Source organism: Scedosporium apiospermum, assembly GCF_000732125.1.
Source record: "Scedosporium apiospermum strain IHEM 14462 chromosome Unknown SEQ_SAPIO_0097, whole genome shotgun sequence".
Lineage (NCBI taxonomy): Eukaryota > Fungi > Ascomycota > Sordariomycetes > Microascales > Microascaceae > Scedosporium > Scedosporium apiospermum.
The window spans coordinates 228,768-251,766 of record NW_015971798.1 but is presented as its reverse complement, the minus strand read 5'-3'; the positions used below and the strand labels follow the sequence as shown (position 1 = coordinate 251,766).

At 51.6% G+C, this 22,999-nt stretch overlaps 5 protein-coding genes and 1 pseudogene across 5 annotated transcripts; 3 read left to right on the top strand and 3 right to left on the bottom strand.

Annotated features, from left to right (window-relative positions):
* Nucleotides 1–686: 686 nt before the first annotated feature.
* On the top strand, nt 687–2,768 carry SAPIO_CDS5137 (uncharacterized protein; the record flags this gene model as incomplete). Its single annotated transcript, XM_016787526.1, has 5 exons — nt 687–691; nt 780–846; nt 1,330–1,468; nt 1,577–2,649; nt 2,733–2,768. The coding sequence occupies 5 exons, from the start codon at nt 687–689 to the stop codon at nt 2,766–2,768; spliced, it is 1,320 nt and encodes a 439-aa protein (XP_016642857.1).
* A 754-nt stretch (nt 2,769–3,522) lies between these two features.
* On the bottom strand, nt 3,523–6,384 carry SAPIO_CDS5136 (uncharacterized protein; the record flags this gene model as incomplete). Its single annotated transcript, XM_016787525.1, has 3 exons — nt 3,523–4,998; nt 5,066–5,334; nt 5,409–6,384. The coding sequence occupies 3 exons, from the start codon at nt 6,382–6,384 to the stop codon at nt 3,523–3,525; spliced, it is 2,721 nt and encodes a 906-aa protein (XP_016642856.1).
* A 348-nt stretch (nt 6,385–6,732) lies between these two features.
* On the top strand, nt 6,733–7,936 carry SAPIO_CDS5135 (uncharacterized protein; the record flags this gene model as incomplete). Its single annotated transcript, XM_016787524.1, has 4 exons — nt 6,733–6,759; nt 6,830–6,993; nt 7,226–7,257; nt 7,329–7,936. The coding sequence occupies 4 exons, from the start codon at nt 6,733–6,735 to the stop codon at nt 7,934–7,936; spliced, it is 831 nt and encodes a 276-aa protein (XP_016642855.1).
* A 218-nt stretch (nt 7,937–8,154) lies between these two features.
* SAPIO_CDS5134 (uncharacterized protein) lies at nt 8,155–8,586 on the bottom strand (the record flags this gene model as incomplete). Its single annotated transcript, XM_016787523.1, has 3 exons — nt 8,155–8,238; nt 8,316–8,522; nt 8,584–8,586. 3 exons carry the CDS (start codon nt 8,584–8,586, stop codon nt 8,155–8,157), a joined length of 294 nt encoding a protein of 97 aa, XP_016642854.1.
* A 264-nt stretch (nt 8,587–8,850) lies between these two features.
* SAPIO_CDS5133 (uncharacterized protein) lies at nt 8,851–10,484 on the top strand (the record flags this gene model as incomplete). The annotated part of the gene is made up of 2 exons (XM_016787522.1): nt 8,851–9,987; nt 10,071–10,484. The coding sequence occupies 2 exons, from the start codon at nt 8,851–8,853 to the stop codon at nt 10,482–10,484; spliced, it is 1,551 nt and encodes a 516-aa protein (XP_016642853.1).
* A 2,452-nt stretch (nt 10,485–12,936) lies between these two features.
* SAPIO_CDS5132 lies at nt 12,937–14,508 on the bottom strand (annotated as a pseudogene; the record flags this gene model as incomplete).
* Nucleotides 14,509–22,999: the final 8,491 nt, after the last annotated feature.

Sequence of the window (22,999 nt, the reverse complement as noted above, 5' to 3'; positions counted from 1 at the left end):
AGTCGAGAAAGAACGAGAACGAGGGAGTGCGGGCTACAAGCTATGAGCTACGAAGTACCGAAGTACGAGATTGGAATGATGGACTCCCTTGTTCGTTCGTTCGCAATGCAATTCTCTGCTCATTACGTGAGTCACGGCAAGGAGGAAGCAGCACTGGAGACTTGTTAGGCGCGACTGGAGCAAGTTGGGCATCTGGAATCTGGAAAGCGCAGGAAACCTAGGAAGGTACAATCAAGGTACGAGCTTGTATTTCGCGGGTCGGGAAAGCGCAGGCTCTGATTGGTCAGAAAGGGAACATCCCATTGACTTATTGACTTGCCCTAAAGGTGGGATGGCGGTTTCCCGGCCAGGCCTGCACAAAAACTTTGAAATCTACCCCTCCCAAAAAAAGTGCTTTGCCCCTCACTTCCCTCGACTCGTTTTTCCCCAGTCGCCTTTAAAAACACCACCTCCCTCTCCTCTATCCATCACACACTTTTGAACTCTTCTGATCGTCTCGCACACCGAGGATCGATTTGGCATCCCAATCTGCGTATGTTTATCCTCTTCTCCATGCTTTTCCATCGTTCTCATCATCTTCATCATCATTGAGAGCGTCGCGAACTAACTGTCTGCTTCAGAATTCCTTTCCATCTCCCTATTCAACTTTTTTCCACTTTTTTTTCTAACCAGATCAAACCTTCACAATGGGGTAAGTCGACAAGGAAAAATTTTCATCATCGCGTTGATCGCTCGCCATCGGCGCGCGGTCGATGAACCGATGCTAACAATCGCCGCAGTAAGGACGAGAAGACTCACCTTAACGTCGTCGTCATCGGACACGTCGACTCTGGCAAGTCGACCACCGTAAGTTCAAACCCCCGGTCGTCCCCTCGACGCGAGATGTCGTCGTGGCTTTCGCAACCCCGCGATCTGCTATGACCCTGGACGGCGGGGCTAACTCTCACGGATAACAGACCGGTCACTTGATTTACCAGTGCGGTGGTATCGACAAGCGTACCATCGAGAAGTTCGAGAAGGCAAGCAAACACACTTCATCTTCCCTCTGTCTATTCATTCTCTCCCTTTCTTTGCCCTATTCGACTATTTTTTTCGCCTTTATTCCATCCGACTTCTTGTGGCCTGGAAATGCGCTTGTTTTTTTTTTTTTTTCCTACCCCTGCTTGGCGGGGTTCGCTGAGATTGCCCTCCCCTCTTGCCATTTTAGGCGGCGGGGTATTTGGCCCCACTAAAGCCAGCGCATTTTTGGCGGGCCTGGGGCATCTGGCATCTGTGCCCAAATGCATCATGACGAGCATCGCATGGCATGGCAGCTAACACATTCTACAGGAAGCCGCTGAACTCGGCAAGGGTTCCTTCAAGTATGCCTGGGTTCTTGACAAGCTCAAGGCCGAGCGTGAGCGTGGTATCACCATCGATATCGCCCTCTGGAAGTTCGAGACCCCCAGGTACCAGGTCACCGTCATTGGTATGTTTTTGTCTTTTTGTCTTTTTGTGCCTGTTTGTGCCTTGCACAATTCTAGCCCACGATAATTATGAACCGCGTACTAATACGTCGTTCTCCCACCACCTACAGACGCCCCCGGCCATCGTGACTTCATCAAGAACATGATTACTGGTACCTCCCAGGCTGATTGCGCCATTCTCATCATTGCCTCCGGTACTGGTGAGTTCGAGGCTGGTATCTCCAAGGATGGCCAGACCCGTGAGCACGCTCTTCTCGCCTTCACCCTCGGTGTCAAGAACCTCATTGTTGCCATCAACAAGATGGACACCAACAACTGGTCCGAGGACCGATACAAGGAGATTATCAAGGAGACCTCCAACTTCATCAAGAAGGTCGGCTACAACCCCAAGGCCGTTCCTTTCGTCCCCATCTCCGGTTTCCACGGAGACAACATGCTTACCCCCTCCACCAACTGCCCCTGGTACAAGGGTTGGGTCCGTGAGGTCAAGGGTAACACCCTTACCGGCAAGACCCTTCTCGAGGCCATCGACTCCATTGACCCCCCCAAGCGTCCCACTGAGAAGCCCCTCCGTCTTCCCCTTCAGGATGTCTACAAGATCGGTGGTATTGGCACTGTGCCCGTCGGCCGTATCGAGACCGGTATCCTCAAGCCCGGTATGGTCGTCACCTTCGCTCCCTCCAACGTCACCACTGAAGTCAAGTCCGTCGAGATGCACCACGAGCAGCTTACCGAGGGTGTCCCCGGTGACAACGTTGGTTTCAACGTGAAGAACGTCTCCGTCAAGGATATCCGCCGTGGCAACGTCTGCGGTGACTCCAAGAACGACCCCCCCGCTGGTGCCGCCTCTTTCCAGGCCCAGGTCATTGTCCTCAACCACCCCGGCCAGATCGGTGCTGGTTACGCTCCCGTTCTTGACTGCCACACTGCCCACATTGCTTGCAAGTTCGCCGAGCTCCTTGAGAAGATCGACCGCCGTACCGGTAAGTCGGTCGAGAACAACCCCAAGTTCGTCAAGTCTGGTGATGCCGCCATCGTCAAGATGGTTCCCTCCAAGCCCATGTGTGTTGAGTCCTTCACCGAGTACCCCCCTCTCGGTCGTTTCGCCGTCCGTGACATGCGTCAGACCGTCGCCGTCGGTGTCATCAAGTCCGTTGAGAAGTCCGTCGGTGGTACCGCCAAGGTTAGTATTGAAAACTTTTCTTCCCCTTCTTTCCCCCTCTTCTCAACCGAGCATCCATGTTAACCATTGTCGTCGCTCTCCAGGTCACCAAGTCCGCTGCCAAGGCTGGCAAGAAATAAATTACCCCCTCCTAAAACTCCCTCTCCTCCGGCGGGCAATCAAGCGAAGCACTTCGCTCGTCGGACCTGTACTCACTTCTGCGATGGCGCTATAATATCATTTTTGCTCTAAGATGCATGAGCACTTTAAGGACTACCTCGTGTCGTTAAGGGACACGTAGGGAGATGGAATGGTCCAGGCATCTGCAGACAGAAAAGGTTTTTTTTTTGTCATGTGCTTTAGTACCCCCCAACCAAAAAGAAGATAGAGCCCGAAGAAGTGATTTCTCCCGAAGACTGTTCTTGCCCTCTGGCGTGTTCCTAAATGTCAATGTGATCGTGATGTCTATCGCTAGTATTACCGTATCCTCTCTCGACTTAATTGTATTCATGCCGAGGGCGTGCTTGATGCTCTAGCATTCGTATCTAATGCCCGTAAATATCAAAGGTTTATTCCAATTTTTTTTTCGACTTAGCTCAACACCCAAGCTATCACCTATGCAACTCTCCACCCTCCAAAGATAGGCTTCTCTTCCTCCTTCTGGTCAAGCCATACCAACAAATGCGCAACGAAAGTTTCAAAGAGATAGTTTAATGCGAAAAGTCCGAGAAGTTCTATATTTTACAGGTAGTCCCCATCTAAATCGATCCCCCTCCCTCCCGAAAATGGAATGGAAAGTTAAAAAAAAGAGGAGAATAAATATAAACATTAAACAAAAGAAGACAGAAATCTAGAAGAAATACAAGAAAACTAGAAATACACCGGCGAAGTGAATCAAGCCGCCAACTCATCCGCCGAAGCAACATGCTCAACGGGCCTCGAGCCGATCCAAGGGAAATACCTCCCGTTGGCGACCTGTAGGACCTCTTTCAGATAGGACCTGACGGGCAGGTTGTTGGCGGCGTCTTCTGGGTCGGGGGAGATGTCATCGCCGGTGGTAGTAGAAGTGGTGGTGGTGGTGGTAGTGGTTTGTGTGGTGGAGGGACTTGCGTCGAGGGAGAGCTGGGCGCTGCGGCCTGCGTGGTGGCCTGCTTCGACGGAGGTGTAGCGGAGGGTGTGGCCGTGGAAAGGGAGGGAGGATTCGGTGTGGAGCTCTAGGCCGGCGAAGAGGAATTTGGCATTGGTCGTGTCGGTGAGGTTCGATCCCGAGGTGGTGGAGAGATCGTCACTCTCCGTGCGACGGCGGATGAACATTGTGGGGATGGGCAGGGAGAGTGAAGGAGGTGTCAGGAGAGTCCCCGTTGAGAGGTCAAGCTTGGAAAGGTCGAAGAAAGTGCGTAGGGGCTCGGAGGCTTCGAGGGCCTCAGCCCGGATCTCGTGCATGATGGATTGTGTGATTTCGGCGTCGACAGGAGAGCCGGGGAGGAGAACCTGGCTGACCTTGCGCTCGTTGACGGCGAAGAGCCGCTTGGTGGTTGAGGGCCAGGATAGCGGGCCCGAGAGCTGGGAGGGCTCTATGCGCAGGTGGAATTCTAGGTCGGGACAGACTTCTCGTTCGGGCTTGGGGAGTTCCGGGTGGGGGACGAAGCGGAGGATGATCTTGGTGGTGGTCTCGTTGGGTGCGGAGGAGGGTGGGACTTGTAGAGATGTTAAGGCGGAGGGTGGAGGGGAGACGGGGCGGAGCTTGGTGGGGAAATCGCCCTTTTTGAGGGGTGTGTAGGGCTCGGATGAGGTATAAGGGTAAAGGACGTGGCCGAATGTGGCAGACGTGCTGGTAGTGTGTGGGTGCCATCCTTCTGGGGCGTTATCGGCGGCAGCCCAACGTATGGCGGGCAGCTTGAATGCAGCCGTGGATGGCTCGTCCGTATCTTTGTCCAAGTTAGCCTGCGTGATCGTGGTGGCTTCATCTTGCGCTGCTTCTGTCGAGGCAGGGAGGGCAGAGTCTTCAGACACGACGGACGTTGTCGAACTATCTTCCGTCTGGGTCTCCGACGCTGGACCGACACCCTCTTCCGCTGGTACCTCTTCCTCAACAACCGGTTGTTCATAGGCCGGCTTAGGCAGCGCTGGATGTACAAGTCTAGACCACACATGGTATCGTTTGTCCCATGGTAGCTCATGGTTGTCGCCCCAAAGCCTGAGGAGCAAAAGGTCACGTTCCTTGATCTTGGTCTCATCGTAAATTATGTCGAAGGACGGTCTCGTGAGGCCAGGTTGCTGCGTCGCATGGGAGAGAAGGCGGTAGATGACATCCTTAGTCGACTCAACGGAGTCCGGGCGCTTCTCATTTTGGAGCCAGAAAACGTGGATCTAGAGAAGACAGTCTGGTGTTAGGAGCTGGGGCTAAACACATATCACAAAGAACCTGTAAACGTACCACTTTTGAACCGGTACCATACTCAAGCCATGTGGTGGTCAAGATGCTCAGTTGACGGAGGTCCTCTTTACTAAGTCTCTTGGAACCCAAACCTGACATTGGGATAGTAGAGTGCCGGATCTTGGAGACAAACTTGTCCAATTGAGCGAGAACTGTTTCATACTTCGACCTGGTGGCAAAGATGTGCAGTCTCTCCTTGTCGGGTACGGCCTTGATGCCGGCACCGTCGCCAAGATGCCTGTTGATGGTATTCATGGTTCGGTTTTCCGCTATTAAATATATTAGACCGAATCCGGAAAAAAGGGCCGTGGTACGGGGGAAGGAGGGGAGCGGAGTAACTCACTAAGAAGAAAGTTGAGAGTCGAGCTATCAACCTTGAGCTCGACCTCACCGATATGCGGCGTCTCTTCCATGACCTGAAGACGCCAAGACATGCGCATTATAATCAACGCAATCTTCTCCTTCGCCGAGCTGCCCCAATAATAATCCAACGGCGGCACCCAGGAGTACTGTTTCTTGATCCAGTGGTATCGTGGTGGAATTGGATACCTCAACTTTGTCCCCAGGCTCCCCGTAACCTGCTTCACCACGTCCCGCCTCTTCTTATCCGACAAAGGCACATCTCTTGGGCCTGCCTTAATGGCTATCGATGAAGACATGTAGTCCTCCAACTGCGCCGTGGTAAAGCCGTCGAGGAGGGTATTAAGAAGCTCATCGAACTCCCGCGCAAGCAGGTCGCGCGACTCGCTCGGCCGCAGTTCCTCGATGTTTCGCCGAGCTTCTTCGACCGTGATATCCCGATCCTGGTCTTCTAGACTCCCCTCGAGGTTGAGCTGGTTCGCAATTGATCCATCGCCCTTATCCTGGTCTTCCTCGACTACTTTTGGCGGCTCTCTCCTCTTCCTCTTGCGATCGCGCAGGACTATGGTGTGGCCCGGCTTGCCGAGGATATCCATGCCAAGACTGGGAGTCTCGAGATCGAATCTGTGGTTGATGCCGCGCCTGACATTCCTGCGCGGCCTTGGCTTAGACGTCGGCTCGAGAGGTTTGTCGCTTTCGGTCGCGAGGGTTTCCGCTGGTTCCGGCTTCACCGCGGGGGTAGCATTTTCACCGACGGTTTCTTTCGCTTCCTCGACGGGCTTTTCAGCTGTTTCGGGCTTGTGATCAGCATCGTCGGTAGTGTTCGTCGAGTATCGCAGCCTTCCAAAACGTAAGGGTTGAGGAGTAAGTATGGCCGGCCTGTAGTGGCAGTTATTGAGCTGGAGCTGGACGCGACATGTTCGGCATACACGAGCTGCGTATGCAGCTTTGGAAAGCATTGAGAATAGATTTACATGAAACAATTATACAACTAAAAGAAGAGGAGAGAAAGCTGCTAGGTATCAGAGGGTCATCGAAGCAAAATGTTGGACACCCCCAGCTTAAGCATACATCAAATTTCCATTTCCTTGCTCTTATCGATAAGGAACAAAGATTTTCCGACCCACCTCAACGCGTCCAAATCCGGCGTAAATGGAAGGCGCGTTGACCACACCCCTCCAAAGCGCAAATGTGAATTAGACAACGCAGCTTAAAGCATCGCCTCTCAACGCTATCAAGTCATAGATAAACCCCCGTGCTCGATAATCCTCTTTCCAAATTGCGACCTTTTTTCCTGTTATTTCAGAATGGCTCCCCCACGACGCCGTCGCCAGGTAAAATTCTTACCCTTTTGAATTTGATTGCGCCCTTCGCCCATGTTCGCTAACTGGTTGAACGCAACAGACGGAATATGACGAGGAAGATACGGAACAAGCAGATGTTTCAATTCAACCAAATCGCCGGGGCTACGATGGCGACTCTGCGGAGGATGGAGACGAAGATAACCACGACGAAATGGACATTGACCACAGACCCGGCGGCGGCCTCGAGGAACAGCTAGCGACGAAGTTGGTTCGATATGCGCTATCATGCGAGTTCTCCAGAACGCCAATACGGCGGCAGGGGATAAGAGACAAAGGTGGGATAGATCCTGCCAGAAATACCTGGGATTGAAAACATTATTCTGACGAGAAGTGTAGTGCTTGGGGAGCACCCTCGTCTTTTCAGAAAAGTATTCACACGAGCGCAACAGCAGCTACAACATGTCTTCGGGATGGAGATGATGCAACTCCCTACCAGAGAGAAGCTCACGCTCGAAGAAAAGAGAAAAGGTTTCGATTCTATTTCGCTCAATATGTCACCCCCTTCCTAAAGCTGCTAACACCCTCTGCCATCACTATAGCCATAAGCGCCAACAGCCAGACAAAAGTTGCCGAGACATGGATCCTCGTCTCGACATTACCTAAGCCCTTCCAAAATCCTCTCATCGTCACGCCCTCGAAAGCCCCTACTGCCGAAGTGGAAGCGACCTACGTCGGCTTCTACACAATGGTCATCGCGCTCATCATGCTCAACGGCGGCGAAATCACTGAGCAAAAGCTCAAACGATACCTCAATAGGCTCAACGCTGATAGCAAGCTCGGAGCAGAAAAGACGGACGACGTCCTAACCAAGATGGAAAAGTCGGGATACGTCGCGAAGAGAGTCGAGAATATATCGGCCGATCAGGATAAAAACATAAGTTGGCTCGTTGGTCCTAGGGGCAAGCAGGAGGTTGGTCCCGAAGGAGTCGCGGGCATGATTAGGGAGGTGTTTGGAGGCGCGACGCCGAGGTTAGAGAAGCAGCTGTCGGCAAGCCTTGGTACGAAACCGCGTGAGGAGCCGCGGGAGGCGCAGCAGGATGGAGAAGACGAGGAGGATAATGGAGAGGGGAACTCGCGGATGGCGGAAGAGGCACCGAGGCGGAGCGGTAGGCGAGGAACGCGAAACCGCTATGCTGAGGATGATTGAGGTTTGAGGGGCCGAAAAGGGACAATAGCGTTGGCCCATACGTATGACAGCCGCCCGCCAGTAGAGAGATGAAGATTAGCTACCGTAGAGTAGCACAAAACAGTGATGATACCCATGCGACGAAGCCGTTTCTCTAGCACTCTTGACTTCTCGCACCCGCGTAATCTCAGGGATGAGCCTTCTCCATCTGCTTGTCGTCTAGTTTATGTTTTCCTCGCTTATTTTCGTTTCTGAATCATTTCGGCAGGAATCGGGATATCTTCCTCTCTCGGGGGAGGAGGACCACAAGGTTGCAGCATTTGCTAGAAAACTCACGAAAAACACGTTAGCAACTCTCTACATAGACAAATCGAAAGACAAGGCGGGATCGGGAACGTACCCTGATCAACCTCGCGCGCACAATCTGAATAGGCTCGTTCTCGGCCGTCGCAATGTAGTTGATAAGCGGAGGATGTCCGACGATGGACGAGAGGGTGTCGCGGTGGATGTTGGTGCGCCATTCCCAGCTCGACGTGTCGGGGTGGCCGGTGCCTACATATTTCGCCTGAAGGCGCTCGAGCTCTTGCTGCGTGCGGAGTTTGTCGGCCTACGTAGAAAGTTAGTTTCAGTGCTACAAAACAAATATCGAAACAGCGTAAAACACATACCATGGTTAGTGTGGTTTGTTTCAAAAGCTGATGAGATGCTTTTGTGATGCGAAGAAGAACCTTGCAGCTTCGCAAAGTCTTGGTCGAGCTTGGCTTTCAGACGCAAGTTTGAGGTTGGAGCTTATGTAATCACAATCACCTCTCAGTTGGTCTTTCACAGTTGACTAACTAAACATCAAAAGCTCACACCTTCTCACATCCCATCATCAATACCTTCAATTCCTTTTAGTTTTCTATTCCCCTTTCCAATTAGAAGGACGCGCCAACATGCCCGCCAATGCTGTCGCACCCGCGACCCAACCCCGGGGCTTACAACCCGACTACACCCTGCCACTCATAAAAGACTGGACACACACCCTCCGCAACCTCCGAAGCTCGCGGCGCCGATGCGTCGAACGCGTCACCGCCATAACAGACACCTGCCACACCTCCTGCAACAAAGCGCACGTAATACAATGCCGAGAACACTACGGATCCGTCATCGAAGCGATTCGCGAGCGGTATTTCAGCAAAGACGCCAGCGACGAGTGGTTCTCCGGCCGCGACGACTTGCTGAAGGAATTAGCCCATCTCCTAGACGAAGCTAAGGAGCTGCGGGCGCGGTTATCAGACGTCGAGGCGAGGGTGCAGAAGGAAAAAGCGGCGTGGTATCGCGAGGTGTTAGCGCGGTACCCTTACTTTCTCGACGTCGCGGAGAATTTTGGGGCCGAGTTCGGTCGCCTTCTGGCGGACGATGCGCAGTCCACTGAAGACCTCGCGCGCGCGGTGCGCAAAGGTATCGGGAGGGTTAGAGGCCGACCGATTAACCTGGAAGATTACCTTGCGGCTGTCACCCGCGCCGAGGACACGGGGGACGTGAAGAAGATGAAGGAGGAAGTCATCCAATTCCTCTTCGAAGTCAACGGATCCGGCAAGATCCTTGAAGGGTCAGAAAAATACGCAGAAATGTACCGAGAAACCCCAGACCTCTCCATCGAGCAGGTCATGAACGCCGTAGATGCCGATCGACGCAGCGCACTCGACAAGCAGCAGCCAGCCGCCACCCCTGTCCTCGCGCCCGCCGAGAACCAACCTTCCTCGGAGCACGCGAAGCGCGTCGAGCAGGTGAAGCGCGCGCTCAAGGAACGGAGCCAAAGGCGCATCGTGGTGGAGGAAAAGAGGCGGCTCATGGACGAGCTGCAGAGGGCGAAGATGGCTCATAAGAAGATCCAGAACGCCAAGTCTGAGAAGAAGCATCGGCAGCTGCCCAAGGAGTTTTATGATATGCCACCGTGCGAGGCGTGTAAGAAGGCTGTGGACCCGAAGGATTTGATTGCTTGTTCGTTGTGCCAGGTGCTTGTGCACATGGGGCTTCAGACTACGCAGGTCGCCTACTGCTCTATGGAATGCTTCGAGAAGGCCCATGTAAGCTTGTCTACTCTCTTTGAAAAGAAAAAGAAAAAGAAAAAGAAATGAAAAAAAAAAAAAGGTTAACAAAAGTTTACTAGGAGCGCCATCTTGAGACCAGCCACACCTGCGAAGCAGGAAAGTACTGCCTCCAAGTCCGCAACACATCCTCGACGAACCCTGCCCCTAAAGAACCCGACGACGCTACGCCACAAGTCTCCCTCTGCAAAGAATGCGTCAACCAACTCGGCAAAGCCATCATCTACTGCTCGCTCCCCTGCGCCTCCTCCAACCTCAAAATGCACCTCGAAGAGGCCCACCGCTCCATGTGGGAAGAGGTCAAGTCCCAGAAGCCACCGCCCGGAAAAGAGGAGAGCGCGAACGGCGGCACTCCTGAGGATCTGCCAAATGTTGGCAAGTTTGTCGAGAGCCTTGAGGATATCTTCCAGGCGAAGATTGGGAGCAAGTTGGTGGGTAAGGAGGTGGGAATGGAGTATCTCCGTCGGAAAGGGTGAGATGAATCCAGATGCGTTTTTTTTTTGTCCTTCTGGATTTGCTCTCTATATATGTATTTCTGCTGCCCTTTCTCGCCTTGCTTAGACGTTCATGACATGAGTGTATATTATTGGGTCGGTTGCTTGGGAACTGAGGCGCATGGTCAGATGGAACCACGAAAAGAACTGAGTTTCCTTTGAGAATTATGTTTCGAGTACAATCAGCATCGATCATGTTTTGTCTTCCATACACCAAGCGCCTCCGAATATCTATTGATATCTACATCACTACCAACGCCCTCGGGGCACGAGTGCAGAGGGCACCCACGACTTGGGACACTGTCACAGACAAATAAGAACACAACAGGTATACAGACCGAAGAATGGTTGTGTATTGAGAGGAAAGTAGAAACATCCGCCACCTAAAAAGTATTCTTTGTGTAGACGCTCAGGGAAAGACGAGGGAAAAGAAGTAGAATCTGACCATAAGGGGATGAAGACCAATGTCGCTCAAATGCAGTGGACCTGGATAACAGACATGAAAAAGTTGACGTTAAGAAATGAGACCCGAATTTCCTTCCATCAAACGAGACGAATAAGCTAGGAAGAAATAAAAAGTACCTGAATTTCTCTCTCAAGACAACCCCCAGTGAGAGCGCCAAACCGAAAGTCTGGCAATAAGAAAAGTGTCGAGGACCTCCTCCTACAATGATGCTCTTCAAACCCAAACCATGGAGACTCCACGAGCTCCTGTATGCTACCAATATCCGTTTGTTCTTTGCAACCCATGCCTACAAAACTCTGGCCCAAAACAAAAAAAGACAATCCCTTGTTCATATTACCTCCGCATACTCTCTGCTTCCTTCCTCGTAGCAAAGTCTTAAAAAGGCCGGCACCGGATATGTTGAATGGTATTGATCAGTTCCCCGTCGCAAAGGAAGACGCCTCGATTCCCGTCTAAGCCGCCCCAAACCCGAGTTTCGTATATGCGATGATGGGGGCCGTTTTCCCAATGACCTTGCCCGAAGTTCCCTCTTTTTGTTTTTCTCTTTTGTGTCAGACAATTTTCTCTTGACCATTTTACTCCCGCCCAGTTTTGTATCTGTTGATTCAAGTTGCCAACCGCTCCCAAAGAAAGACGATAAAAATAGTACTCGCGAACGCATGGCGTAGGTTCATATCTGCGCTAATAGGTAATGGATACGGGACCGGAGAGAGTGTTGAATGGCCTTGCCGTCCGCTTCGCATTCCGTCGAGCGAAGGCTCCTAATGCGTTCGGCTTCGCCCTGCCTCCCAAGTCAAATGTCATCACCACTCCTGAGGATCGACCGTGACCACGTTGACAATAAAGCCGCACATTAAATTTGTGTTTTTCCGCCCATAAGTTAAAAAAGAAGTGAGAGAAAAGAAGAAAAAAAAAAAAAAAGCACAGAAAAACGATGCGGTCGACGTAATAATGACCCGCTAACAACAGTCCAGAAACAGAAAGACCATTAACCAGTGGCAAAGTGCGATACAGACCGGTATTGCGTCTTATGCGTTGACCACAACCTGAGATGAAAGTGATTTCCCATCCTTCCCACGCGCCAGGCTATATTGTATGTGATGGTAACAAGGAGTGAACAGGGCTGAAAAAAAGCAGACAGAAATCGTAAAATGAGAATCGAAAACGCTCGTGGAAGAAATGACTGGAGGTCCCAATGATTACTGCAAGGTCCTGACCCATGCCACTGATAAGAATCACAAATAACACCGAAGCATGTCCCTCGTCCAACTCTTGGGAGTCCAGACTAGGCAACTCGAACAAGTCTTCCAACTCCACCTAAATCAAGGTCCGTCCCAAACGAGCTTGCCAAGAATATCAAAGAGTTGAGCAGATGTGCATGGGAATCGTGAAGAGTTGGATAAAATCGCAGTTATGACCATACCGATTCCAAGCAGAACCAAAACAAGTAAAGAGGGTCCCCGTGCTGGTGCCCTTGCCAAGATGAGATATGCCAGACTCGCAATGCAGTAACAAATGCAGCCATGATGAAAAAACTACCACTCCAAAAGGTGAGAAGAGTGGCTTGACTGGGAAATAAAAACCGAACAGAAATATGGGATAGCCGAACTGAAAGAATGCAAGAGCCGATCGAATCGAGAGGGGGCGGGTCGCGTCAGTCCGCTCCGAAGCCTTGCCGCCGTGGATGCCCCAAAGTGTACACGCCTTCGCTCCCAGGTATCCCTTTCCCGTCATTCCCATCCCTGACATATCTTCATTCCTAAAAAAACGCCCAACACCCTGATCCCGAAGATGGTGACAACTGCGCAATTGATGAAAGAAAAAAAAGGGGGAAATAAAAGGCAACAGAACAACATGAAGGGGGAATCGAACAACCACCGTTATCAAGCCCAAGGATGATGAGAGCTATTTTTTGTTGTTGGAAAAGAAACGAGCAAAACGAGACTTGCCCCGTGATTTGCTTGGCCCTCACAAGCCCATCATGTGCGGGGGTAGGTAATTCGATGTGGCATTGTGTATCGTGTTGGCCGGCGAGCCGCCGGCAGCCATGGCAGGATTGTAGCCCGGTGCACCCCAAGTATGCGCTGACGATGGAATGCCGGGAACGTTGTAGCCATGAGGTCCAGCTCCTGGTCCTCCACCGTAGCCCCCACGATTAGGTGCCAATCCGGGAGGTAGGGATAGTCCAGGAGGTGGACCGCTCGCGGTTGTGAAGCCAGCTACCTGCCCAGATATCATTCCATTCAGGCCACCCATCGCGCCCGAGCTACTTTGCGCCGAAGTTTGCCCAGAGCGCACGCCAAGAGGGTTCTTGGAGAAACTTAGTCTAATACCTCCCTTGACACTGTTGTGCAAAGGCTGGCCATACAGCTCGTGAAGCGCCTTCGTCGCAAAGGAAACGTCTTCGAACTCGACGAAGCACATGGGTCCGTTCTGCTTGGTGCGGAAACATAAGCGTTTATAACCTCGCTGCTTGGAAAAGATGGCTTTCAGCTCCTCCTCGGACGTATCTATCGGAAGGTTGCCGACGTACAAAGTATTGCACGGTGGATTTTGATCAGCGGGATTGACCGGCGGTGGGAAGTTGTGTCTCGGGTAATGGGGAGTAACCGGGAAGTTCATCGGTCGACCGGAACCTGTCGCCATCAACGGAGACATGGCGCTTGGGTGGGTAGGGATACCGCCCATTGCGGGATGGCCAAATTGTGGCAAGGACGACGGGCCGGGCGCCGTTGTATTGAGCGAGAGGCCTGCCATCCGAGAGATGGGAATCTGGGGCGCTGTCGCACGTCGCTGGGCCGTCGCGCCACTCTCTGCGTAGGCCACAGGATCCTTGAGCAGCTCGCCAGTCTCATCATCATCAGCGGCATCGTTGCTTTTAATGAGCGACTTGCCTGAAATTCGCGTGGGCTCCGTCAGATGGTTGCCGATAGGAGACTGCGGCGAGAAGAGGTTTTGATAGATTACACTGGACTCGGGAGTCGGGAGTTCAGTTCCGGTGTACGCACTGCCATTCAGAGGAGGGGAGATGTTTTCGAGCGATTGGAACGGGCCACTCTTGAACCGCGACGTTTGTCGCGAGTTGACCGTGGAGGAGGCTGCCGAAGACGAGGCGGTTGAACTAGTCGACAACGCCGTATCGGCGAGAATTTCCACAATCATGTCAGCGTCGTTGGCAATGTTAGACTTGCCATCCAGCATCGCCTTTGCCTCTTGCGCGCCAGCCGGGGACTTGAAATTCATGATCGCGGAGCGGAATCCCGGGTCGCCCGATTGTTCGATAGGTAGGACCTCGACGCTAATAAGCTCCTTGGACCAAACGGCCATCAATCGTAGCTGTTCTTCGGACGTGTTCAGGGGTAGTTGGCGGATGAGGACGGACGAAGTGCCCGGTGGTGACGGGGTCGTTCCAAACGGCGTACCGATTGGTTTGGTCGTCGCGTCGCGATCGAAGGGATGCGTAGACTGCTTCATATGGAATTGAGGCCCGATGCCGGGGGTGAAAGTCGAGGACTGCGCGAGGAATGCGGAACCGGCCATCGCTGTCGATTTCGCGGTGTTCGAAGGGACTTGGGTATATTGGTTGGTGCGAGTTGTCGTGAGTCCGAGAGGATATTGCGATTTTGTTGACGCGACCGACGACGCGCCCGTCACACTCTGCTCACCATTCATTGCCATCTATGGAGACGCATGCGCGGGAAAGAATTTGTGTTGCGGGAGTGACGCTATTCGGGATATGGATCGTGTCAAGTGGCGAAAAAGGAGCGAGTGATGCAAGTGGACAAGGAGACGAACAATGCTGGTCAAATAGGGACATGAATCGGTCGTCAGCGATGGGAATTAAAAAAAGGTCGGATCGGATTAGAGGGTGATTTGATGAATTGATCGCTTCGGCACGAAAGGCGACAAGACGCGCTTGAAGGAATTTTTTTTTAAGATGTGTTTCGATGACGACTTTTCGGCGCGGCGCAAAAGATGTTGCGGGAAGGGGGGAAATGCAGGCAGTAGCGGAAGTGGTAAGAAAAAAAAAAAGAGGGCTCGATGGAAAAGTTGGGGGTTGGAGATGGAATTTGGTGGGATGGGGAAAGGTGGGAGGACGGAACAAGGCGTTGTGCAAAAGGTGCAGGGACTGGGGACGGGGTGGACAGTTCGACGTTAGTGGTTTGTCGCAAAATGCAAAAGGAAGAAGCACCAGGTTAATAATGTCGTGCTCAGCGGGCACAATAATAGCCTGGCAGGAACGCGACCGGATGAGAAAGGAGGAGGAGATGAGGAATGGAGGGTGGTGTGCTGTGTGGGACTGGAGACTTGCGAACTTGGGAACTTGGGGCGACTGGAAACTGGCTCGACTTGGGGCAGGAAACGGCGAGGTACCGAGATAGTGTGGCAGAACGGGGCACAGTACCTTGGTACATGCACGAAGTACTTCGAGATTAGCGATTGATATCAGGACTGAGGTACGAAGTACAACACTGAGCTTTCTCGGGCTGGGGATGAGAATGGATGGTATACCGTTGTAGGTACTTGTACATTAAAACCCACATTTCCAAGTGTATTCATGAAATGGATGCTAGTGAGTTGGACCAGAGGGAAAGCTATGAAATACAAGTATGTCTAAGTAATACGGTACAAGTACATTAGGACCCAGTTATTAGTGTGCCTACAGATAATTCTACGAAGTACTTGCAGAGACGGGGTGGCACACCTCTGCTCTGCTGTACCTGCCGATTGCTTTTTGTTGTGGAGGGGGGGCCTGGATGGACTAAAAGTCGAAAGTTGTTGGATTGGGTGTTGGTTAGAGGGGAGGAGCTCGTCAGAAAAGAAAGAGCAGCCAGTATGTGACGGAACGACAAAACAACCTCCTGGACTTGCCTTCCCATTTCTCCAGACTTCAACTTCCCTCATAATATGGTCCAAGTACCTTGTAGTGGAGGGACAGATTGATCCATCCAAGTAAGTACCTCGCTAGGCTGGCCGTCAACGACACTAGACCAAAGATCAATCCACCACCACTTTGGTCTGGAAGCGAAGGAGCCATCCAATTTTCAACGGTCAGATTGTCAATCTGGGGGCAACAACGTGCGCTTATTCAGGCAAGTGTCGAGAAGTCTTGCGTCATAATAAATACCCATCGAGTAAGTTCCCGAGCCTTTGACGATAATCTGGGAAGCTTCCATCGTGCCAGCCTGGGTCCGAAAGTATCAGATACCGCGCTGCCCACCGAACCAGCCTGCAGAGATTTTGAAGGCAAAGAGCTTATAGGTCGTCTCCTATCAATTCATTGCTGGAAGGAGTAAGCCCACATGCCTTCACACTTGGCTTTCTTCACAAGTACTCGGTACGTCATGGTGTTGGATGGTGCAGCCCTGAAAACGCCCGAGCGCGACTGCCTCCGAGTTCGTTCAACTCTAGAATCCTCGAAAAGACAGTTGAGGTTACAAGACAACCAGAAATGCCGCCACTCCTTACTTCTTGACATCTGTCCACTAGTATTCCCCTCGCCTTTCAATGAAGCAAGGTTTCATGCCTTGGTGAGAGTCAAAGAGTAAGGTTATGGGCTAAGTTATTAGTGCTATCAACGAGGTATTAGCGACACTAGCGTGATCTGATCATCCGTGAATGTTGCACTGCCAACTGCAAGTCTGTCAAGCAAACACGCAGCATAGCAGTGACCGCACTAGGTACAAGCACGCCCCAGCGGATTGCATAGACAGAGGAGTTGAGACTTCTAGTTTTATGTCACGGGAAGATACGGTCCACTGTGCCCAACCTGGCGGACGGATGCCGGGGCATTGTGGAAGCTGGAATCTTGTCTCAAGAGGGGACATTATTGCCTGCAATCGAGGTGCAGGGTCGGTGGGCCTGTACCTCATTTTGGGCGATTTGTCACATTCAGCGTCGTTTTTTCCCTTGTCGGCCACTCTGCTTCAAAGTTGCACCACTCCGGAGTACAGTCCGACAGGGTTGAGACCTCTTTTCTTTTGCCAGTGAGGATGACTCAAATGGACGATCCCCCGCTCGCCTCAGAATCAAACCCATCCAAATCAAATTTTGCCACTTCTCGGGTTCCTGAAGCCCTCCCTTTAACTGGAGCGCATTTTTTCCCCTAGAGGATTTATCAGGGTCTCAGAGCGGTCGCCCGAAATTTCCAACTCCTGATACCGCATCGTCTTTTGTACAACCTACACCACAATTATGGATGGTTCGAGTCGATCTGTTGCATAAGAAGAGCGACTTCCGGTCACGTCACAGATGTACGCGCGGCCCAGTTTCGCCTTATCCCTCCCGAACGTTGGCAACATGGGTAGAGCGACGGCGCTATTTTTAAATGGAAACGAACGGGTTCCAATTCACGTGGATCTGCGCACTTACTCTTCTCGTGTTTTAAGTTCTTGATAGCCAGTGTCAACTCTTGGAAATCGCGGCGCTCTCTTGTCAGCTTTTTCGAGTTTAGCTTCACAATTCGGCGATCTGAGCCTAGGGCCATGAGGGATTTGAGAGTGGAAGAACCGATATTTCGTAGTATTCAGATCAGCAGCCTCTAAGAAGTTGGATGGCGATATCTCGAACAGCCGACGGGAAGCTATCAAATGATTTCCCGTCAATCTTCGAGGGTGTGCCTGCCTCCAGGTCTGGACGAATAAAGTTGCGTCGCCCAGCCTGACCCGCGTTATAGCCTTATGGAGGGCACTGTCCGGCACGACATGCAGCTATTGAATCAATGTGTGCGGGTGGATTATCGGCAAGAGGCGAACGCAGCACAGGTGTGCGGTCTTGCAGTAGAAGGGTACATTGATAGTGGAGATTGGTCCACATTAATGTACGAAGTATCCTCTATACCGCGAGCTGGAGCGATATGGTCAAAAACTATATCAGGTCACACTGGCCAATGAGGCTCCGTGACTGGACACCCTCGAGAGGAAAACAGCTAAACCAAGGCGGGTTAAAGTGGCTCCTGCTCCGCTCTTGTCCAGACGCTATCAGGTGCAGGTGAGCATTATTGTGAAGTGCAATCAATTAAACAGACTCTTGAGTACAAGGATACTTCCCAGGACGAAGTATGAAGTAGACGACGAGGACAACGAGCTCTGGTCGTGTTTGTTTTGTAGACTCCAATGTCTCGATTGCCTGTCGTATCCCCGAGCTCTCAAGACAGCACTAGGAAAGGTTATTTGCCAAGATTCCCACTGACCTTTGGTCTTCTGTTCTTTCTGGAATGGGCCGAACCTGTCAGAGCAAAGTACCTGGTCTGTGAGACGACGCACATGCCATTCCCCTGGATATCTGACCCGTCTTCACAACGCCGAAGTCCAGCATCATTACAGTCCCCCCAACCAACCAACCAACCAAAAAAAAAAAAAAAAAAAAAAAAAAGGTATATCCCCAACATACGATGCTAAAACGAGAGATCGGCTTCGACTGCTCTACTTCTTATTTACTTAAAGCGGCGTTTTCGGGCGGATTTCCTTCAGGTCTCCACACCATGTGCGGAGGACTCGGGAACCCCTTGATCCACGCACTGAGGTTCCGAATCCTGTAGTCTACCCGATGACGATAGCTGATACCCCGCTATCGTCATTTCTCGGGCCGTACCAGACCACGGGATATGGATACTTTGCTTTTCTTTTCTCTCTCTCTTCCTCTATCTTTAGATAACCTGACACGAGGCTTTTTTTTTTTTTTCGCTTCCAGTATAATTCGCAGATAAGAGCCAATAAATGAAGACAAGGCACCAAAAGGCGAGAGCGTACGAGTGCCTCGGTGAAGCAAGAGTCAACTCTCAAGCCTCGATCCGCCTGGCCAGTGAAGAGGAAGACTTGATGTTCCATTGAAGCTTCTGAACTTTAGGCAATGCGAAGTTCCTGTGATCGTAATTTGCTGTCCACAATTCCAGTGGGTGTCTAGTAATCTGCATCTTGCAACAAGGGTAACAAAGGAAGACCTCACACATAATACATATGCGGTCGGCCTCTAGTGACGGAAGCGTCCAATGAGGCAATGCCATGGCATGCCGCAGCACATCCCCCCGGCGCGTCTCTAGGCTTACCAAGCCCTGGGTCTCCGAAGGGAAACAGGGTGGTGGACCGGATGGAACGCGGTTTCAGAGTAATTGATTTTCGGAGAATGCAGAGGGGGACGAATGACGCGACGGGCTGATAGCTTTCCCTCACAGCTTCTGCCTATTGTATAGCATCTTCTTCTTCTTCTCCTCTTTTCGCAAATATCAAAGATAGAGGTATGGAGCATTAATAATATACAAACCGATTGGCACCTCGGATTGTGGTCAGGATGCCCCTTAACAAATCATAATAATGAAGAAAACTAAGAAGAAAATAGAAGAAAATCGCCAATGATAGTCATGTTCTCGAGCTAATCTTGAAGGGCGGGTCACCGAGAACTTGTCAGACCCCAGACCGAACTGATGCGCGTTACACCATATGATACTCATCAAGCACTCACCGTGTTTCAAAATTCCAAGTGTCGGGTGAGGGATTGACGTCTTCCTGTTTGATCTCATCATCCGATATAATACAACTCTAGTCAGCCCGTAATTCCCTCCCGTTTCCACGTAGTCACATGCATTTCAATTAGAACTCTAGTAACGGTAGGAGACGGCGACCGATAGTACGCAGTATAGGGTGTTATTACCCCGTAGATGTATGTCTCGAAAGAGACATCCGCACCTTTTCGGAGCAGCGCCCGTCCAGGAGAGGATTCTCCTATTTGATAGGTTGATTGAAAAAGCTCAACATCCAGGCAAGACAGATTGTCTTATGCTTGGGGACACCCGTTTCGCCGTCGAACAATTGGAGCGAGCCTCGGGCCAACCATTGTCAAGAGCAGTCAGAGAACATACAGCATCTTCGTGCGGAGTCGTGCTTCGGGATATGAAGAACAATTTCTCAGTGGGCAGTTGCAGTTGTATTCGCGGGAAAACACACCTAGTACCGAGCTCCAGACGTGATTTGGATCCAATCTAATATACAGAACCGGCAGTGCTGAGGAGAAACAAAGCGGTACAATATAACGGATGGGAGACGAGATACGACAGGGATTTATTTCATTGGTCCGTGATCGAATGTGCCGTGGCGCTAATGTTGTCAAAGAGGCCCCAAGACAGCCCACTTCCAGATTCAGGGCCCTGAAACAGGCGTGATGGACCAGACGAGCACGGCGCCTTTCTCAACTGGGTCAACTCAAATCAATCCCGCCTCGCCAGGACCTTGCCTGTGGCAGTGCAATCTATACCACAACCGTGTTATTGTTAATTATCTTCGAGTACGAAGTAGGATTGCGTCCCTTCCTCTAACGTCCCCGACCCTGGTAGGTGATGTGGTGTGGTACTCCTGGTTGGTACATTGTTACCTCGTTTGTTTATTGGAGATAAGACACTATCAGGCAAACTTGCAGGAAACGGCAATTACAACTGGAAGCTGTGATGGTGTCTGGAGCTCCTTCCCTCACGCCGCGATGTCTTCAATAGTACTAGTATAAATGTCGATCGCACATGCTCGGTCTCTCACGGCGGCGGCAGGTGAGAGGCAACGATAACATCTTCGACCCCCTCTCAACGCTTTTTAACCTCGATAAAACTCCGGTTAACACCTCCTCTGCCCTCCTATCAAATCTCCAGACGTTCTTCTCACCGATCGCACATGATGGTGTCCAGCTAATCTACGGAGTAATCACTTTGTACGAAGTACAATTGTACCTCGTCGCCCCAAGAGGTACTTCGTACCTCCGATACAACCATCCCTCCTTCCTGCAAAAATCTCCCCAGAGTGAACACAATTCTACAAATTCTGCATTCATAGAATGTACGAAGTACATATGCAGCCGTGAAAATGTCGACCATGGATCTTTTTCAACCGGACTTGCATTTCCGTGCCACCCTCCTAGCCCCTATGTAGCTCTCAAAAGCTTGGCCCCCTCTTCGTCCCGTCCTGGGTCCTCTTTATGTGCGACCGTTTGCTCCGTTTTTTCTGCGCCCTGTTGCCGTTACGGTTATCCCCTGATCGAACTGCGAATTTCTCGGATATTCCGTCGGACCACAACGCTGTCTTGGGACACCACTTGAACATCTCGAGGAGGATGCAGAGTTATTTTCTGAAGAGATATGTACAGGGTTGCCCCCAAAATTAGCGGCCGGTCCGCAAGGGTGCCCCATCACCCAAGAGCCAACAGTCCACCAGATCCGAAGGTTCAAGCTCTCGACCCTCTTCTGTCTAAGACCAGCACTCTCTTGAGGAGCGAGACATCATCGGCCCCTGTCGCTCCCCGTCTGTAGTTTACTTTGTATGCCTCAGCTAGCCGTTCTTGTCAATAGCGCTACGTCGTGTTGAGCAGTGAAAAGTAGTCACGAGTGTCCCTAACAACCCTGACCCAGGAGCCTTTTTTCTGGAGCCCAATGGCACAGGGAGCCTGACACCAAGCCAGCATCCGTGCGTTTACTCGACAAGGGGTGCATCGGTCGACTCGGCTTGCAAAAGAGTCGGCAATCCAACCAGCTGGGTTACCGACCCCATGCCCCTCTGCGTCCTATTTAGTGGGCAGCGTTGTCGTACCACAAAGACGATCAATTGCAAAAAGCTTGGCGTTCGCGTGGTTCCCAAATTGCAGCAGTGACTGAAGATGGAATGAGTACATTCCCGCCAGCCACTCGCCCAAGAAGGCGTACCTGAAGCACTGGACTGCTGGTCTGGATCTTAGGAGGCAAGGACCGCCTGCATCAGGTATGCGCTAGAAGAGGGGCTTGCGTCTCTGTGGACGGCGCTGCGATTCAAACGGTTGTCGAACGGCGGTGGGAAACGCCGTATTTAACCTGCAAAACGTTAACGGAATGATGCTACGAGCGATCTCGATTCTACCCCTGTCCAATTGAGATCCAATGTCCAGAGAACCTCTGTAACATTTATCTCGAGATGCGAAATCAATAATACTTGTACGAAGGACGGAATCGAACCAGTGTCAATCCTTGTCTGATAATAATGGTGCTCCTGCGCGGATGAGGAAGAGCGCACGTGCACCCAGAGGAGTGCCGGGGGGGCTTGCAATGCATCCTCCCCGGAAAATCCCAGCATAATGGGACCTTGCGATCTTCAACGACGATGTGTCATCCTTCAGAGTGTCGGAGCCAGGCCAAGGGAAGCAAAGGATTATACTTTATTCAGTTCTCGAAGCAATGAAAGTTTCGCCCAGGAAAAGTACGCATACGCAGCTTACACTCCCGGTCAACCCTCGATGATATGAGAGTGGCGAAGTTGTCCACCGGGGAGTTCAAGGCAGGTTAAGTGGAGCTTCGCTCCATCAGTCAATCTCGCTCCGTCGTTTCCGGTTCAAGGGACCCAGTTGGTCCACATCGCTTCAATTGATCCATCGGTCTCACATCACACCGGAACAAGGGAGAAGCGGCCCTATTCGTCGAGTGGTCCTCCACCGACGATATAAACTAGTTTAAGATGGCGCTACAATAGCGCTGCCACCTTTCCTTCATATACTCCGGGCTAGAACCAGTCACCTGAGTCCGCCAGAAGCTAAACTATTTTTCGAGGGACAAGCAAAGTCAACTGGGATCTGAGAGTCCAGCCCCCCCTTACCGTGCCTGGGAGAGGCGAATGGGCGGCTGGAGCCGCTTCAATGCCAAGTTCGTTTGACTCTTTCACCCGTTGGAGACGATGCCATCCCCCGAACACGGAGTTTGAGCAGGTTTTGTCGGCGCTAAAAGTCACCCAGCCAGGCCGGATCTGGGAGAATGAGTTCTTCAGCGACCTAATGCCGACTATACCCTGCCATACTGCACAGTAGAAATGCTACCCTACCGGACGAGGGTGATAGCAGATCGTCTGTGAAGACCCAAGACCATCGTCTGCACTCGCGGAGACGCCAAAGCTCACCCCGACGCAAAATATGGCCGAGAAGAGAACAGGTATTTCGGTCCTCCAGCGAAACTAGTGTAATATCTTACTATATTAGTCCCGATCCTTAGCGCGAGTGCATCTTCAAAGGTGTAGCTTGCTAGTGCTCGCAGAAC